At 42.2% G+C, this 17,063-nt stretch overlaps 6 protein-coding genes across 7 annotated transcripts; 2 read left to right on the top strand and 4 right to left on the bottom strand.

Annotated features, from left to right (window-relative positions):
- Positions 1-473: 473 nt before the first annotated feature.
- Positions 474-6,890, top strand: LOC6623136 (zinc finger TRAF-type-containing protein 1 homolog). Of its 2 annotated transcripts, none has more exons than XM_032434965.2 (8): positions 474-1,118; positions 5,157-5,263; positions 5,360-5,474; positions 5,542-5,665; positions 5,723-5,875; positions 5,931-6,208; positions 6,276-6,376; positions 6,434-6,890. In XM_032434965.2, exons 1-8 carry the CDS (start codon positions 756-758, stop codon positions 6,459-6,461), a joined length of 1,269 nt encoding a protein of 422 aa, XP_032290856.1. In that variant the 5' UTR covers positions 474-755; the 3' UTR covers positions 6,462-6,890. The 2 variants fall into 2 exon arrangements, with proteins under 2 accessions (XP_032290856.1, XP_002047749.1); XM_002047713.4 differs by having other exon boundaries at positions 475-1,118; positions 5,157-5,215.
- A 161-nt stretch (positions 6,891-7,051) lies between these two features.
- On the bottom strand, positions 7,052-8,295 carry LOC6623149 (ribosome biogenesis protein SLX9 homolog). Its single transcript, XM_002047714.4, has one exon. The coding sequence runs from the start codon at positions 8,194-8,196 to the stop codon at positions 7,648-7,650; it is 549 nt and encodes a 182-aa protein (XP_002047750.1). The 5' UTR covers positions 8,197-8,295; the 3' UTR covers positions 7,052-7,647.
- A 271-nt stretch (positions 8,296-8,566) lies between these two features.
- Cdk8 (cyclin-dependent kinase 8) lies at positions 8,567-10,114 on the top strand. The gene is made up of 2 exons (XM_002047715.4): positions 8,567-8,764; positions 8,822-10,114. Exons 1-2 carry the CDS (start codon positions 8,634-8,636, stop codon positions 10,041-10,043), a joined length of 1,353 nt encoding a protein of 450 aa, XP_002047751.1. The 5' UTR covers positions 8,567-8,633; the 3' UTR covers positions 10,044-10,114.
- An 89-nt stretch (positions 10,115-10,203) lies between these two features.
- LOC6623147 (glycerol kinase 5) lies at positions 10,204-12,475 on the bottom strand. The gene is made up of 6 exons (XM_002047716.4): positions 12,125-12,475; positions 11,970-12,063; positions 11,407-11,906; positions 10,896-11,348; positions 10,671-10,834; positions 10,204-10,614 (listed from the first exon to the last, which is right to left on the bottom strand). Exons 1-6 carry the CDS (start codon positions 12,233-12,235, stop codon positions 10,338-10,340), a joined length of 1,599 nt encoding a protein of 532 aa, XP_002047752.2. The 5' UTR covers positions 12,236-12,475; the 3' UTR covers positions 10,204-10,337.
- A 462-nt stretch (positions 12,476-12,937) lies between these two features.
- Positions 12,938-14,229, bottom strand: LOC6623194 (uncharacterized). Its single transcript, XM_002047717.4, has 2 exons — positions 13,873-14,229; positions 12,938-13,794 (listed from the first exon to the last, which is right to left on the bottom strand). Exons 1-2 carry the CDS (start codon positions 14,029-14,031, stop codon positions 13,282-13,284), a joined length of 672 nt encoding a protein of 223 aa, XP_002047753.1. The 5' UTR covers positions 14,032-14,229; the 3' UTR covers positions 12,938-13,281.
- A 169-nt stretch (positions 14,230-14,398) lies between these two features.
- Positions 14,399-16,928, bottom strand: Sk2 (Sphingosine kinase 2). Its single transcript, XM_002047718.4, has 2 exons — positions 15,892-16,928; positions 14,399-15,834 (listed from the first exon to the last, which is right to left on the bottom strand). Exons 1-2 carry the CDS (start codon positions 16,821-16,823, stop codon positions 14,820-14,822), a joined length of 1,947 nt encoding a protein of 648 aa, XP_002047754.1. The 5' UTR covers positions 16,824-16,928; the 3' UTR covers positions 14,399-14,819.
- Positions 16,929-17,063: the final 135 nt, after the last annotated feature.

Below are 17,063 nucleotides of genomic sequence, written 5' to 3' on the forward strand. Positions count from 1 at the left end.
AGTTTAACAGCCACGGGACGATACCATAAAAACCAATTGGGTATTGGAAATGTAGCATAAGGAGCGAACGCATATTCAAATTTCAATAATTCTATCCCTTTACCGCAATCGAAAAAAATTTTCTATTGGAAACTTAAAGTTAATTGGGCCTTATAATAATATATGTGGGTCAATAAGAAAAATCTTTGGTATTTTCTTAAATAAGTGTCCTAAACAGTCCCAAGTCTCAGCGAAATAGACAAAAACAATGTAAAACTGCTATGTTCATGGTTCGAACCAGAACATGGCTGGTTATAAGGTTCTCTAGCAGAATCATCGATGTAGAACACAAAAATATACCTGACCACTTTTAAAATTAACATGTGGCTTACAATCAAATGCCACTGTATTTCTAAAATTCTGTTATTTTAACATTCTGCTAAAGTTTTGTCAAACTTCTCTGACATTTTTTGTCTCGTCTCTTCGCTTATTCTCATTATAGCTGTAACTTTCAAAGCAAGTGGACGTGTGACGGAAATTTAAATCAAATAAGTGGAAGTGGAGAGCAAAGAAAGTTGTGTGAATAGAAAAATCACAAAAGTGCAGTGCATTGCTGGTGCTGTATGAGTCTGTGTGTGTGTATATGCATGTCTATTAAGGAAGAAGAGAGAGCGAGTAAGGGGATTGCTGCGATTTAAATTGACTGAATCTGACATTTTTGACGAAGCGAGAAGGAAAGAAAAATACATAAATAGAGCGTGCAGCATAGCGAAAATATGTCCACCGTAGAATCTTCAAGTTCGGCGGTGCAACAGCCACCCTCATCCACATTGCCAATGTTGGGCGACAACCAGGTGTCCACCATGCAAATTCAAATTCAAGCCTCAACATCTTCGGCGGGAGGTAGTAGTAGCATGTCGTTGGGCGTACCGTTAGATACGCAGAGTAGCGGTGAGCCTCCAGCTAAGAAGCAAATGCTTGATCCGAGTGCAGCTTCCTCCTCGTCGGGCATGTCCGGCGGAGGGGGCGGTGGTCCAGCTGGAACTGGATCCGGAACGCACGAGAAGCTTGCCTATCGCATCTCTACTGCGCTTTGCTGTGCCGTGTGCTTGGATTTGCCAAAAACGGCCATGTATCAGGTGAGACAATTGATGCAACTAGGCACATGAGTTTTGATTAATTTAAAAAAAAAAAATACGAAAAAAGTAATATATATGTGCACAAAGAGGCAAATGCAATAGCAAGCATTTGTGTGTGTATGTACATACGTGCTCTTTGTGCGTGTGTGTGTATTTGTGACATTTCTCTGTATACAAAACAAATCGAGCAAAAGCAATCGCAAACTCAGCTGTAAGTAGCCACTCCCTCGCCGCGCACCGCAACCGCCCTGTTAAGCGCAGCGCACACAGCTGGAGTCGCTAGTAACAGCGAGAGAGTGGTGCGCCCCAAAAACAGTAAAAAGGAACAAGAAAAAACGGTGTATATTTTTTGTTTGCCTATGGTAACTTGCAAATGCCCATTGCGTTTGCCTTGAAAATGACAATGCCAGGCACTTGCGGCATTTGTTCCCCTACCTCTCTACAGCTCACCCATTGATCGTTTTTGTAAGTATGTATATACAGCGCACTCGCTCGCACGCATTGCTGTTACATAGCATGCAGTTCTCGCCATGCTGGTGCACTTTTATTGCGTTTTAGGCGAGCGACCAAAGCAACCCTGCTCAAATTCAATGCTCACCCCACTGACCCCCACCTTACTACTATTTGCGCAGTTACATTTACTGTAACACTCTTTTACAGTTGCATGCATACTTGGCCTTTTTCCGCTGTTGCGTCATAAGTTTTATACATATGAATGTCGGAAATTCTTAATATGCAAATTTTATTTATGTACATCTGTATATTTGCATAAATAAATGTATACACATATATTTGTATGTAAGAAATATATCGCAATCATGCGTTATTTACATATTGTGAAATAGAAGCCGTTATGTATTCTTTTTGTTCGTGGCCTATTTTTAGCTGCGTTGCCCGTGCGACCTCCGCGGCGGCGCCATTGCCGTCGTTGTTTCTACCAGCCCCGCCCACAATCAAAAAATAAAAATGCTAACAACGCAACGTCAGTATTGGTTTGCTCTGTTCCCACACATACATACATACATACATAAGCATTCGAAAAGCTAATTGTCTGTCTGCCCGTCTGCAATTTCCTCTTTCATTCAATTCGCCTTTAAGCCACATACATACATATGTACATACATAAACGAACACATATGTACTATAATCACATAAACATTTTTTCTATCATTCATTGATGCAGGCGTCCGTCATTTTGGTTTCTTAATTCGTCAGCTTTATTTGACAATTTAATAAATAATTGTGCCAATTTATAAACAATCAACGCTTACGTAATAACTTAGTATATGTGTGTGCATATAGACGCTTTCAACAAATTAATACATACATATGTACATATATGTATATATACTTAAATACGTACATATCGTTATTCTTGTTGATTTCTGGGTTTGCTTTTCTAAGCCTTTTCGCCTCTTTCAATAGTGCTGCGTTGTCTATGGTTTATTTTGTTTCTCTCTCTTTCGCTGCTGTGCCCCTGTCTCAGCAAACACACATACACACACGAAAACAGTCATAAATATAACTGCGTCATTGCTTTGACCCAGCAAGAAAACATACATACATACATATTTACGTATGAGTGCGTTGTGATGTGTGCATTATCTTAGAACAAAATTTCAATATCAATGATAAATTATTTATAAACTGATTAAATAGTTAGTTTTTGCATATTCATATTGTTAAACAGTAATTCATGCATTAATACTAACCCGCACACACACACACCAGCTCTTTTTCACTCTCGTTTAATCATATTCACGCTCTCTGTTATTGTTTTGCTTTTGCTGGCATTTGTTGTTCTTCTCTGTGCCTTTTTCGACATTCGTATTGTCCTGCTCACACTCGCACACGCTGCGCGTATCGTAATATAGTCAGCTGTTCGTGGGCAAAGAAAAATGAAAAAAAAAAAACTACGCACTTTACAAGTTTTCTGCGTATTTATGTTATATCAATTGTCGCGATTAATACAGTATGTGGGTATGAATATATGCTGAGGGGAATGGAAGAGCAGCATTACATATAAACATTTTTAGTAAATGCACAGGTTGTTTGTTATTGTTGTTATTTGCAGTGACCCGTAATCTAAGACAAACTTGTTTTACCAGTTTCTGAGCCAATACCTGAAATCTGTAAACTCTAACGTATGTGTGCGTTTCCTTTTACCTACGCTACGTTGTCGTTCCTCTCCTCTCCTCTCCTCTCCACCAGCCGCCGTTCTCTTTCTGCTGCTACGCTGTTGACAGAGCCACTCACACACATACATAGACACACACGTATACAGGCGTATCTACCAAAACATCATCAGCTGGGTTTTGTTATGTCTGCCGCACGAGCGTGTCAAAAAGGGGAGCAAAAGTTGAGCAAACGAACGACACGAATATACCCGGGTAGGGAAAACGAGAGAGAGTTAACCAACAAATGGATATGTTATGACTAAAACTAGTTGAACATCTTTTTAAGGTTTGTTTCAAACAATTGTCACAGCTGCCTAACGCATACTGTAGGTCATAGATACCGATTGCTTTGGATTAATTTTAAATGCTGGAGCAATATTTGGAAGTTCATTCAACTTGAGAGAATGGGAAATGGGAAAGCAACGGGAGCTGGGGTGCAGCAAAAATGTTGTCCCACTCACACACGCACATTAACAGATCTAGCCGGAGAAGCCGGACAACGAAATAAAAGACAAATAAATAGACAAACGTGCTCTTATCTCTTGAATAGAAAGATATCTACATACAGTTGAACGTGCATGCATGTATACATATATATATATATATATATGTATTGCATTGGGCATATCGCACGCCGCACTCGCTCCGTAAATAGAAATTCCAAAAATGCAGGCAGAGAACCGAACGTCAACGGCAGCAGCCTAAATATGCGTTTTTATCACGCTCTGATACGATAATTGACAAAACGTCGCGTCTCGTCGCCCGCATTCTTTGCCAATACAAAAATAATCTTATAATGGAAATTACCAGCGGGGCTGCCAGACCTGACCTTTTACGGTCATGTCTTGTGATTCTCACTTTCCGACTGATCCCCGGAAATTGAATGGAACACTATCCTGTCTACTCCTGCTACAGTTTTATCAGTTGATACCGAACTATTCGTTTCACATACATTTTAAATAACAATTGGCAGATAAAAATAATTTAACAAAAAAAAAAAAAATATACGCGAAATTTTAAATAAATAATTTTTTTCAATTTTTTTTTTTTACGGAGCCAACCTACACTCCAGCCTTTGCTTAAACGTAGACTATGCTTAACCGTAGACTCTTAACATCTCTCTCTATCTCTCTCTCTCTCTATCTTATCTATCTCTATCACTCTAACGAATAATCTAGTTAAGTCAACTTAATAATTACATAAAACGATACTTTTACCTTTTACTTAGCTAACTCATGTAAGCACACACGAAAAAAAAAAACACAGCCACAAGTAATGTAATTAATTCTTACTGCTAAGTAATTAAACACCATTAGAGGCAGTAACTGTAAACTGTTGATATATAATTGAAATGTACAAATAGACAAATATGAAAAAAAAAATGAAATGAAATGAAATGAAAAAAGTGATTTCAATAAATGTTTGCATCGTGTGCAAATTGTTAAATTCAAAACTGAATACAAAACAAGCGTTTTTATTTCAACAAAAATAAAATTGAGCAACCCACAGGAACCAATCAGCATCCATTTCCATCCATTTCAGAAAATTTCGATCAAGCACATGCCAAATGCGACCAAATTAAGCCCCATTCCGAATCCCATTTCACGATAACTTTCCCACCAAATTTTACCATTGACACACGCTCCTGATCATCAAACTACTTTCAACTATGCAAAACAGCGTATTTTGACTAATAGCAAATTTTTCTTCTTTTTTCTTTAATTGCAGGTTAATTTTTATTCCACATTTTTATTTAGTTTCTACTACATACAATATACTTATAAATCTCTTAGCATTATACTCTTGACATGCGCCCGCACTAAAACCTCTCTTGTTTTCACTCTGCTCTCTTTAATTCTAGTGCCAAATGGGTCACCTGATGTGCGCCGCCTGCTTCACCCACCTTCTGGCGGACGGACGGTATGAAACACAAAAGCGCAAATTAAACGACTTGAAAAATTATTTACTGTGATTTGACGAAACACGCCCGTTAAGTGTTTGAACAATCTAATAATATAAATCTTTCTTTCTATCCATTTCTCGTTCATCGTGTCGTTTATGCAGCCTGCGTGATCAGATTGCCACGTGCCCCAATTGCCGTGTGGAAATATCAAAGAGCACCGCCTCCCGTAATTTGGCCGTAGAGAAGGCAGCTTCTGAGCTACCCAGCGAATGTCAGGTGAGCTGCTTTAATATAGCAAATACCTTGCACAATATAAGCTAACTTCTTATATTGTTATTCGCAGTTTTGCAACAAGGAGTTCCCATACAAATCGCTGGAACGCCACGAGCAGCACGAGTGCCAGGAAAGACCCACAAAATGCAAATATCATCGCATCGGCTGCCAGTGGCGTGGACCCTATCACGAGAGTGAGTGTCTATGCCGATGTTAATCTTATTATATCATTAATTTGTAACCATTTACAGCAACCGAACACGAACGCAACTGTTTGCATCCGCAGAAATCTGGCTATGAGGTAATGGCTGCCTTGGAGGCGCACGATGTCAAGATCAAGGAGGAGAAGAAGATGTTTAGTACATTGATTGATCTACTAAGCTACGAGAAAATCATATTCAATGGCAAGTGGCCTAGTCAAAAATATAACCACTTTGTACTTAGCATAGATCATTACAGATCTGCAAATGAAACCATATCGCACAGATGAATATGTACACAAGCTGTTTTATGAGACCGCTCGCTTTTCGGCTTTTAACCAACAGTGGGTGGTCAAGGCGCGCATCAATAACAGCCAGCGCGATCCGCATCAATCGAATGATCGCACCATTACCTATCAGCTCATACTGAAAACGAAAACCAGCACACCCATGAGCATACACTTCTTTGCACTGAAGGGTCCCTTCTCGGACATGAAGGTCTCCACACAGATCTACAAGCACGAGTTCACAGAGACGGTAATATAACAGCCCGTCCAATAATTGTGAAAACCTGTCCATAATATTAAAATTGCATTCATTTCAGAGCACTGAGAGCGACTACTATGTGCTTCCCTTGCCGGATGGCAACGGTTCCGGTTCTAGCGAATGCAACCGCATGCTGGCAAACAAGGGCATTAATTTCCGGTGCGTAATGCAACTCCCAAATTTAATCTATGTCTCATTTATATATTCTTTTCACAGTTTGCTAATGTTTCTGCTGAATAAGTAAAGGGCTCGTTATATGCAGTAGTACAGATTTTGGAAATAGTTTAAGTATGTTGTTTCTAACTCATAAATGTGCAAAATATAGATATAGCTAATACATATAAATATATATATATTTTCTATCTTAAAATGTACATGTACTTTCAACAAGAAATACCACCATCCTACCCCTTATACTAACAATCACGATAAACGAAAGCACTGTAACGCGGTAGGTTGTAATTGTAACCTAATATTAGTCGAGTTTTAAGCTTTATATTGCTGGCAACAAAATATTGTAATATTAACCCACAGCTGCTGGGCAAGACAAACATTGAAAGATGCGATATATTTAGTTATAAGACAGACATAAATTAATGTAGATGAGACACCCCCTGATTATGTTTAGCCCCGTTTGCCCCGTATGCCGTAAATACAGAGCCATATGCATAAATTTACAGCTAATTTAATCATAAATACATCTACCACAAACACGATATACATATATGTATCGTGTACATCGGGAATGCCATTTGAGGAAACTAATTCATCAATAATTTCAACAAAAACTATGTTAATCTTTGCTGTTAGTGCAAGTGGAGAATTTATGTAGTGTGACGACTTTAAAAATGATAAAATATTTTATTGATCTCACTCGAATAAACAAATACAAACAAGCTGATTTTTCTAATTGTTCGGTTAAAATAAATACGTATACGATTATTTCAACCGGATACCCTGAGATCATGGCGTAAAGATAATGCTAACATATACATATATCTAAAGGAAACTGATTAACACGGAGTTCGATTCTGTGCAAATACACTGTAAGAAAAACAACACCAAGCTGATCCAAAACTAACAGAGTTTATAACGCTCAATGTTTTTATTATTATTATTATCAATATTGTAAATTCTAAAGTTTAAAAGAAAACTAAAAACAGTTCTCCATTTGCTTTACTTGATAGAAACTCCTTTCAAACAAAAAGTTTATATTAAAAAAAAACTCTCTTAACTGCTTTCTGTTAACTTCTCCCTCCTATTTTATATTGATTACAATTTACATACTTATATGTAATTTATGCGCATCGTTAAATGATAAAGCTATGTATAAACACGAAATGCAAATACATAGATATTAATGATACTTCTTAATAAATACAATAAAAGTGTAAAGGCAATATTTTCCGAGTGTTTAATATCTCTAGTTTCTACTCCGCATCCTCCTCTTCCATGGCCTGATATTTGTTGCGAAGATGATTCGCAATCACCTCGCGCGGGTTTCGTCTAAATTTTTTGTCCTTAATCAGTTTCTCGAAGGACTGTACTTTCCTGACATTTTCGTTGCGTTTCTTTTGTATCTTTTTCTTTGCACTTAACGGTTCTGGCTCCGTCAGTGCGGTCTGCTCGTTCGTTTCCCTTTTTTGGCTCTTCACCAACTTGTAGATGTCGCCGAGGGAGGGCAGGGCATCGCGCAGGGGCTTCAAATCGCCTATAACCTTGGTTTTCTCTCGATTCTTGCGTGCCTGCTCTTCCTTGAACTCCTTCTTTATCTCCACAAAGCGTTTCAGTAATTTGGTGTGCTTCTGTGCCGACTTTTCCTTTTTGGTTGTTGTCTTCTTTGGCGTTAGGGTCTTGTGCAGCAATTTGTCCTGGCGCACTGCTTTATTTAGTTTTGCCTGCACTTCCTGGGTCTTCTGTTTGGCAACTCCCACGGCACTTTTGGCCTTTGCACGTATATTTCTTTTTGTCTTTGCCATGGCGTTTTTTATGTGTAAATAAAGGTTTAAACGTTGCGCGTTGGTAATTTATTTGGACTCACGTTGCTTTATTATGACCTAGATAATCGACTGTTGCTTCGTATAACAGCTGACCTATCGATATTTAATTGCTATCGAAAGTGCAAACGATAGTTGCTGCAATATTGTAGTCGCACTTACAGTTGAATTATTTGTTAAACTATTTGGAACGTAACTTTAAAGAGCTTAATTACAAAGTAGTGCGCTAATATATGTTGTATTTTCTCAAGTAAACATTATATTAGTCTGCTTGTCACGTTAATATACCAACAGGTAATGTCACTATTGACACGAGAAACTGTCAGGTAAATATCGCACATCTCTAATCAAATTGCAATTTATGTTGTTTGTAAACAGCTGTGAACGCGGCAAAGGTAAATGCAAAGTATTTCGGCAAAATGGATTACGATTTTAAGATGAAAACGCAAATGGAGCGAACTAAGGTGGAGGATCTGTTTAACTACGAGGGCTGCAAGGTCGGCCGCGGCACCTACGGTCATGTGTACAAGGCCAAATGGAAGGAGACCAGGTAAGCGATTTATGCTGCTCCCCGCCAGTCGTATATTTTATTTGTTGACTTTTGCAGCGACGGCAAAGAGTATGCGCTCAAGCAGATCGACGGCACCGGTCTCTCTATGTCCGCTTGCCGTGAGATTGCGCTGCTGCGCGAGCTGAAGCATCAGAATGTGATAACGCTCATTCGAGTGTTTCTGTCCCACAACGACCGCAAGGTGTTTCTGCTGATTGACTATGCGGAGCATGATCTGTGGCACATCATCAAATTCCATCGTGCAGCCAAGGCCACCAAGAAACAGGTGGTCGTGCCTCGGGGCATGGTTAAGAGTCTTCTGTATCAGATTCTGGATGGCATACATTACCTGCACAGCAACTGGGTGCTGCATCGCGATCTGAAGCCGGCCAACATACTTGTCATGGGCGATGGCAACGAGCGGGGGCGTGTCAAAATAGCCGATATGGGATTTGCGCGCCTCTTTAATGCTCCCTTAAAGCCGCTGGCAGACTTGGATCCGGTGGTGGTCACATTTTGGTATCGAGCACCAGAGCTCTTGCTGGGCGCGCGCCATTACACCAAGGCCATCGATATTTGGGCGATTGGTTGCATTTTTGCGGAGCTGTTGACATCTGAGCCAATCTTTCACTGCCGCCAGGAGGACATAAAGACCAGCAATCCGTACCATCACGATCAACTGGATCGCATATTCAATGTGATGGGTTTTCCGCAGGACAAAGACTGGGAAGACATCAAAAAGATGCCTGAGCACCACACGCTCACAAAGGACTTTAAGCGCTCCACATATTCCGCCTGCTCGCTGGCCAAGTACATGGAGCGGCACAAAATCAAGCCCGACAGCAAAGCATTTCATCTGCTGCAAAAGTTGCTGCTGATGGATCCCAACAAGCGCATAACTTCCGAGCAAGCCATGCAGGATCAGTATTTCCAAGAGGAACCGCTGCCGACACAGGACGTTTTTGCGGGCTGTCCCATACCGTATCCCAAGCGTGAGTTCCTCACTGATGACGACCAAGAGGACAAGTCCGACAACAAGCGCCAACAGCAGCAGCAGCAGCAACAACAACAGCAGCAACAGCAACAACAACAGCAGCAGCAGCAGCAACAACAACAACAACAAATGAATCCCAATGAGCCGAACGCCAAACGTGTTCGATTATCCGGTGCTGGCAACCAACAGGATTTCCATCACCAGCAACAGCAGCAGCAGCAACAACAACAGCAACAACAAATGATATTCAATCAACAGCAAAGTTTCCAGCAGCGCTTCAACTGAGACTGAAATATTTTCTCCAATCATTATTGTTGAATGTTTTCCAATTGCAGAAGCCTTCCAATGGAATCCGTGGAAAAACTATGTTGTCGCTTTGTGAGTTCCTTGAAGGCTTTTTCGCTTTGGAAACCTATATCACAAAGCCCTTTTCCATTTACAATAATTTATAGTTTAAAATGTAACAACTTTAATACACTATATAATGTAAGAAAAGAAAACACACCCAATTTGTATACCCTACTGCAAATGAAAGCATTAATTGAAAACCTTACTATAAAGAATACCTGTAATCCTGTCCTAGTACCAGCCACTAAAGCGTTCAATGGCTCTGCTCCACTTTTGCATGCGGCTGGCGATTATCTCGTTAAGCTTTGGTTGTGGTTTGAAAATGCGCTCTACATGCCGAAAGCGCTTGAGATCATCGAGTGTGTGCCAAATGCCATGATTAAGGCCAGCTAGAAAAGTGGCGCCCATTATGCTGGACTCGGAGCACTCGGCGCGTTCCACGCATAGACCGCTGGCATCGGCCAGAAACTGGCACACAAAATCGTTGCGCGAGACACCGCCGTCCACTCTGATAATGAAACAAATGTCAGCCATAGCAGTTAATGTCTAGACATCTTGTCTTACTTGATTATTTTTAGTTTCTGACCCGTTTCCTTCTCAGCGCTCTCGATTAGCTGCACCACACGAAAAACTATGCTCTCCAGAAGCGCCCGCACCAGATGCGCTTTGGTTGTGGACGGTGTCATGCCAATAAAGCCACTAGCAGCCCGATAGTCATTCACAGGAGGCTGTAACGGACTTAATATTAGTAAAATGCAGTTGCCGGAGATAATAATCCATTGTACTTACGCCCAGGCCGCTAAATGCGGGCATAAAGTAAACATCATTTGTGTCTGGCACAGATTGAGCAATATCTGCGGTATCTGCGGGCGTTTCGAACAAGCCACAGGATTGCGCCCACGTCACCACAGTTCCAAAGTCATGAGCGGCTCCCTCAATACAGTAGATTGTATCGCGCTGCTTGTTTTTACGTGTGAGCTGCCAAGCGACCAGTGGATACATGCCGCTGATCACAGCCTTGCACTCCAAGCCAGTCACAAGATTTAGAAATGCACCCGTGCCCATTGTGACCTTAACATTGCCCGTGGCAAAGCACTGGGAGCCCCACATGGCCGCCGTCTGGTCGCTAAGGGAAGCAGCAATTGGTATTTTTGTATCGCCCCAACTCGGGCCAAACGCAGCGGGGTGCACATGTCCAAAGTTCTTGTAGCTATTGTCAACGACGCGTGGCAGAATGCTAGACTGTAGAAATGAGAAATTAGAGAATGAAATTTATTGACAAAATGTGACCCTTACTCACATCGATTCCAAACATCCAGCGAGCGAGTGGCGACCAGCTAAGCGTGAATGGATCATAGAGACCGGTGGCAGTGCTTGAGGTTATATCAGTGATATGTTCTACGTCTGGATCCAGGCCATTGCCGGAGCGCAGTTTGTACAGGATCCATGAATCAAGCAGCTCTAGACGCGCCTTCTTTTCGCGCAACGCCTGCTGCAGCCGTTTGTTGTGCGCAATCTCGTAGAGCAGACGCGGCGTCACCTGACCATTCATTAATTTGAGCACGCTCCCGGCCAGAAAGCGAGCATTTCTGGTTACCATGTACAAAGCATAGAAAAATCCATTCATCGCACGCAGCGAGCAGCTGGAATTCCACTGCTCGACGAGAGCATCGGCGCGCAAGTCCTTCCACGTGATGAAGTTGTGGTAGTACTCATTGGTCTGGTGATTCCAGGTCAAGAACGTACAGCGTTGTGTTGAAATTGTTAGGCATGTAATATCCGCGGGTGTAAGTCTAGCGTCTGCCGACGATTAGAGATTAGCATTCGAATCAAGTTTGTCATTTAATAGCACCAAGCACTTACTGCGTATTGATTCTGTAATCACCTTGATTATCTTGCGCCACAAGCCCTCCGGCTCGATCTCAAAGTAGCCCGGCTGGGGATTTAATAGCTCTACCTGCGAACAAAGCGCATTTTAATTACCTTCAACTATGCCCGGAAACACTCAATTAACTGACAGCATCAGCTGCTGACCCCTTGACCGTGCAGTTCTCATCAAGCACAAAGCATCTCAAGTACGTCGTCCCAACGTCCAACGCAGCTATGTGAGATGCCGTTTTTGCCGTCATATTACTGCTGCCGCTGGCGCTGCTGCTCGGCGCACGCTTCGCTTTTTACTAATATTTATATGCCGATCTCTGGCAAACTGTGTTTGCGTTGCTGCTATTGTTCAGTCGTTTCATATTGCTTTCAATTCGTTATCAACTGCTCGAGTTCTCGATAATAAACTAAACCAGTTGGTGCCATGCATCGTAGTAAATAAATGAGAAGGTGCCGCAATTTACTCAAAAAGCTAATAATATACGACGAAAGCATGTGACGTCATTGGCATGCTTTGTATTTAAATTAAAATGTGTGACGCTGCATTTTTTAATAATCACATAATAGCTGCCATTTAAGAATAGGCGTTAAACAAATATCATTTCTATACGCTTATGTTAATATTCTCACTTTTAATTTTTATCTTAATTTTTGATTCGAGATGCATTCGATAGGGAGCTGCCACACTTTTGGCGGCATTTCTTTTCGCGATCCGGCAGCACTATTTTTTGCGCTAAGGTGATAAACGTTCAAAACGGTAATCAATGCTTGTTTGTGTCAATTGCGACCTATAACACCTTTCCAATTCTTTGAATCGTTATCATTTTTGATGAGATAAAGTGCTAAATGTGGAACGCTCTATCAGCGTGTGGCACACATGTTCGCCTGTCAATAATGGGCTTTGGTTTTACAACTTTATTATACACATAGACATATATTAACGTGATTACTCACTTATACATTTACATATATATATATTCTATATATAAGCAATAATACGCATCGATAAATATTTGACTAAAATATTTCATAATATGCACAATACAATCAATTACAATCAACCCACGCTACAAGTTAAAGACATTCATTTGTAAACAATAATAGTATGTATGTGTAGACTACAACCTATTTAAAAGCTTTTGTAAGCCTCCTGCACAGATTTTAAATACAGTTGATTAGGTACTGGTTTCTAATAGGTACACGTTGTCTCGCGCTGCAGTATAATAATGTCAATAGTGCCTCGTATGGAGATATGTATGACTACAACTAACTTTAAGGAGAGCGGCGAAATTCTTTACATATCCGTTGGGAGTATATCCGGTATTAAATATTGACATAGGTCTACCTCGTTGCTGACAAACTTCACCTTTTTGGCGGTGTTATCGTCGAGCAGCATGCGAATGGCTGGCCAAATGGTGGAGAATATGCCAGGCGCATTTATAATTAGGCATACGCCCAATCGCTCTGGATAATGTTTGCCGAGCAGCCAGATAAGATTCTGCACCAGCTGATAGTCCATGCACGAGGTGCTAAACTCAGCCAAATCAAATACAATGCACAAACGATCTGTGACCTCCTCAAAACACTTTTTGCATGCCTCCTCCAGATTGTAGACAATGAACCGCGTCAGCTCATCAATATCGCGCGCCGAAGAACTGTGATTCTTGGCCGGAATGTAGATGACAGGGCGACCAACGCAGTCGCGATGCCGCAACAGACGCGCCTTGTTCTCCAAGTGGCTGCGCTCCATTTCATTGAGCTTGGCCACGCCATACGACTCACGCCACTTGTTCGTCTTTAATATGGCCTATATGAGTGGGTGGCAATATTAATAAGTATAAATAGTCAATGTCAAGATGTGGGCGCATTAACGGAAGCGACTCACTTGGAATGCGTCATCTGTGGTCTTGAAGGCCCTTAGATAACGCCGCAACGAGAACTCATTGTGATATTGAGTTGGGTCTGCGTCAGCAATAAGTTTCATGCGCTCTTTCAGGTCCTTCAGGTCCTGCTCGTTGATTGGCGCCAGCTCTTCAGCTGACATATTGTTACTCTTATTTAACTAACGGTGGCTTTGGTCGGAAACGGATTCTTGTTCTTCGTAATTGTCAATGGATAAGGAATTCAATTGTTTGCGAATGCACAAGCTATCCAGCGTTTTATCTGCCGCACTATCTAATTTTCTTCCACACAAACTATTTTTTCACAAACTTTTTCTACTGCGCTTCAATTAAGCTATCGATAATAAGTCATTTAGCAGGGTTGCTTTTGCTTGACAAATAACAGCTGTTACTTTTCAAATGCAAATAAACAGCTTACTTTTCGTTTGGCCTATTAACATCCGATTTGGATCCGCACTTTATTTTGATGGTTCGCGTAATAGCCAATAAAATCGATACGAGGGCAAGCTAAAGAGTTATTGCCATAGCCTAGCAACCAGTATATATATGTTTAATATATATATTGTACATTTTTAATTGGATACAATTATCCTTATCCTTCAATAAGGACTCCCGCTCTAAGGGATTATCTTGATAAATAAAAAAGAATGGTCTTATCTTGTCAACGTTGCTGATATATATATAGACATATATATATATTTTGTTAATAACTGCAATAATTATGATAAATGTTAACAGGAAAATTACAAAATCCGTTGCAGCATTAATATAAAAATAACACAATATTGCATGCATCTGCCGACAGGGCCAAAACCTAACAACAGAATATCCTACACCTACATATACAAATGCAGAGATTCTCATTATTGATTAATTATTGCTCGAATGTACGCTCGTTGCTTGAGATTCTATGCGTTCCCTTGGCCAATCCTCATTTTGGTACCATGACACGCGAAATGCCTGGCAGTATTTCCGCCTGGAGTGGACCAAACTCAATCTGCTCACCATCCACTGTGATGATGCCGTGATTGTCGTGCGGTTCCAAACGGAACGCACGCACCTGCAGCACCTTCACATATTCATTGTTCTTCTCGGGCAGGTGAGTGCCGGTGCTCATGTTATATAAAAAGCTGAGCAGATGCGGACGGCTAATGCCGCCGCGTATTAAAACCAAAAATATTTTGCCATCGTTCAGTTGCGCTTTGGGTGCAAAGTGGCAATCCACGCCGAGATGTGACTGATAAACGGCATGCATCATGATAAATTCTCCCTCCTCGACCAGCCAGCCGGCGGCTTCGGGCAACGGTTCGTTCAGCGACGGTAGGATGCTACTTGGGCCGAAGTTATGCTGGTTCTGCTCCAATCCAGTTGCAGCTGCAGCCGACAGATCCGCAAACTCGCTCTCATCGGCCAAACTGTGATAGACACTCTCTGATATGGAATAATAGCAGCTGCGACGCGATCCACCGGATAGCCAGCTGTCGCAACGCGAGCGAAACGACTGATTGATGGACGTTTCCAAAGAGATAACATCCTCGAACTCTTGTGGCAAATATTCCGAAGAACGGTGACAGCTGGCAGTGGACAGCTTATCGATATGCACATTGCAGCTGCGACTGGACTGCATCTTTCGCAACTGTTCCGATTGCGGCAACAGCATAGACTGTGGCTCCTGCGTCTCATCCGCTAGTAGATAACTGATTTTCCCATTGTAAGTGCGCAAATTGGCCAGGCGGTACAGCGTCCAAATGGTGAAGCGTTGATAGCCAAACATTCGTATGCACTCACTCTCTATATCCACGTCCGAGATGAGGCCCCAACCAATAGAAAGAAACGAAAACATAACACGATTCTGTAGCTCCACACGCACCGCATCCATGGGCGAGCTGCGGCCGCTGATGGCGGTTAGAGCGGCACCCAGTACAGGATTACTAAAATATGGTTCACTGCAAACAGGTACGAATCAGTTATTGCATAGAGCACGCCGTCAAGAGGCAACTCACTTAAAGCCGTGCGCTATGGAACGTGCCAGCCCATTGCCAGAGCCACAGGGAATAATGGCCAATGCAATGTTGTCCAGGACTTGGGCCCAATCTGCCCGGCGCAGCAGTCCGTTAACTATCTCGTGAAAAAGTCCATCGCCGCCAACGGCTATTATAGTGCACCAGTCGTCCAGGCGACGAGTGCTCATAAATTCGATTGCGTAGTTGGAATGCTTCGTTGCATACAGATCATAGGGTACCTCGGCCTCGTTGAGCACGGGTGCAACATGCATGTTGAACACCTCGCGTGCATTTCCCGAGCCGGATTTGGGATTGAGCAGCACCAGGACGCGGCGACGACGAGCCTCGCCGGTGCGCTCCACAAATATGTCCTCCAGTGTTTGATGCAGCTGCCAGCGTAGAGCGCGATACCAGCGATCCGCCTCACGCATGTTGTCCTCAAACGTATCGAAGGAACGAAAGCGCAGAGTGAGCACAGTCCTCTCCCTGTGCAGGCTGCTACGCAAGCTTTTCTTTTTGAGCACGTAGGCAAACAAATACAAATAGGCACTGCCATCGCCCACGTCGCAACCAGTCTCTTCCTTGCTGGCGGGGCTGCACTTGCTGGGCGTGCCGCCCTTGCGGTTGGCCGCACCTGCTGGAGTACCAGGATTGACGCAGGCACATCTGCCCAGATTGCGTGGCGACTTCTTCATGCGCATGCAGCGTGCTCCAACGATATCACATATTTTAACCGTCTGCTCCTTGATGATGACTCCGCTGGGCGACTCGCGTTGCAGGGTGAATCCTGTGGCGTCCAGGCGCACTCGAAATACGTGGCTTCCTTTGCGCTGACTGGTGTAGAAGGTGTCCGATACATTGTGAAGGTCGTCGCCAGCCTTGTTGGGTGTGGAGATAGCGGAGCTCGTACTCCTCTCCTGAGATTTGCTCATGTTGGACAGAGATTCTCTTTTAGCAGCATTTTTTATTTACTTAATGTATATAAAACGCTGGGGCACTCCTGAATCGCTAAGAGTGGAAATTTTATTGGAAATGTTATCGATAATATCATTCTTTTAAAAGGAACTATCGTATCTCATTGTAAAAAACCCGCTTCAGCTAAAAGTATTAGTATATTGTTAATTCTGTAAGTAGTTTTTGTATAGAGGACACGCAGTTTGATATTTATTTTC

Source organism: Drosophila virilis, chromosome 3 (assembly GCF_030788295.1).
Source record: "Drosophila virilis strain 15010-1051.87 chromosome 3, Dvir_AGI_RSII-ME, whole genome shotgun sequence".
Classification (NCBI taxonomy): domain Eukaryota; kingdom Metazoa; phylum Arthropoda; class Insecta; order Diptera; family Drosophilidae; genus Drosophila; species Drosophila virilis.

Bases quoted from the DNA above. Each gene is read 5' to 3' on its own strand.
- LOC6623136 (XM_032434965.2), top strand. From the start codon at position 756: ATGTCCACCGTAGAATCTTCAAGTTCGGCGGTGCAACAGCCACCCTCA. The intron at 5,876-5,930 runs GCAAGTGGCCTA...AGATCATTACAG, and splicing joins CGAGAAAATCATATTCAATG to ATCTGCAAATGAAACCATAT. The intron at 6,377-6,433 runs GTGCGTAATGCA...TTCTTTTCACAG, and splicing joins AACAAGGGCATTAATTTCCG to TTTGCTAATGTTTCTGCTGA.
- LOC6623149 (XM_002047714.4), bottom strand. From the start codon at position 8,196: ATGGCAAAGACAAAAAGAAATATACGTGCAAAGGCCAAAAGTGCCGTG.
- Cdk8 (XM_002047715.4), top strand. From the start codon at position 8,634: ATGGATTACGATTTTAAGATGAAAACGCAAATGGAGCGAACTAAGGTG. The intron at 8,765-8,821 runs GTAAGCGATTTA...TGACTTTTGCAG, and splicing joins GCCAAATGGAAGGAGACCAG to CGACGGCAAAGAGTATGCGC.
- LOC6623147 (XM_002047716.4), bottom strand. From the start codon at position 12,235: ATGACGGCAAAAACGGCATCTCACATAGCTGCGTTGGACGTTGGGACG. The intron at 11,907-11,969 runs GTAAGTGCTTGG...AATCGTCGGCAG, and splicing joins GATTACAGAATCAATACGCA to ACGCTAGACTTACACCCGCG. The intron at 10,835-10,895 runs GTAAGTACAATG...AGTCCGTTACAG, and splicing joins CCGCATTTAGCGGCCTGGGC to CCTCCTGTGAATGACTATCG.
- LOC6623194 (XM_002047717.4), bottom strand. From the start codon at position 14,031: ATGTCAGCTGAAGAGCTGGCGCCAATCAACGAGCAGGACCTGAAGGAC. The intron at 13,795-13,872 runs GTGAGTCGCTTC...CCACTCATATAG, and splicing joins CCACAGATGACGCATTCCAA to GCCATATTAAAGACGAACAA.
- Sk2 (XM_002047718.4), bottom strand. From the start codon at position 16,823: ATGAGCAAATCTCAGGAGAGGAGTACGAGCTCCGCTATCTCCACACCC. The intron at 15,835-15,891 runs GTGAGTTGCCTC...ACCTGTTTGCAG, and splicing joins TCCATAGCGCACGGCTTTAA to TGAACCATATTTTAGTAATC.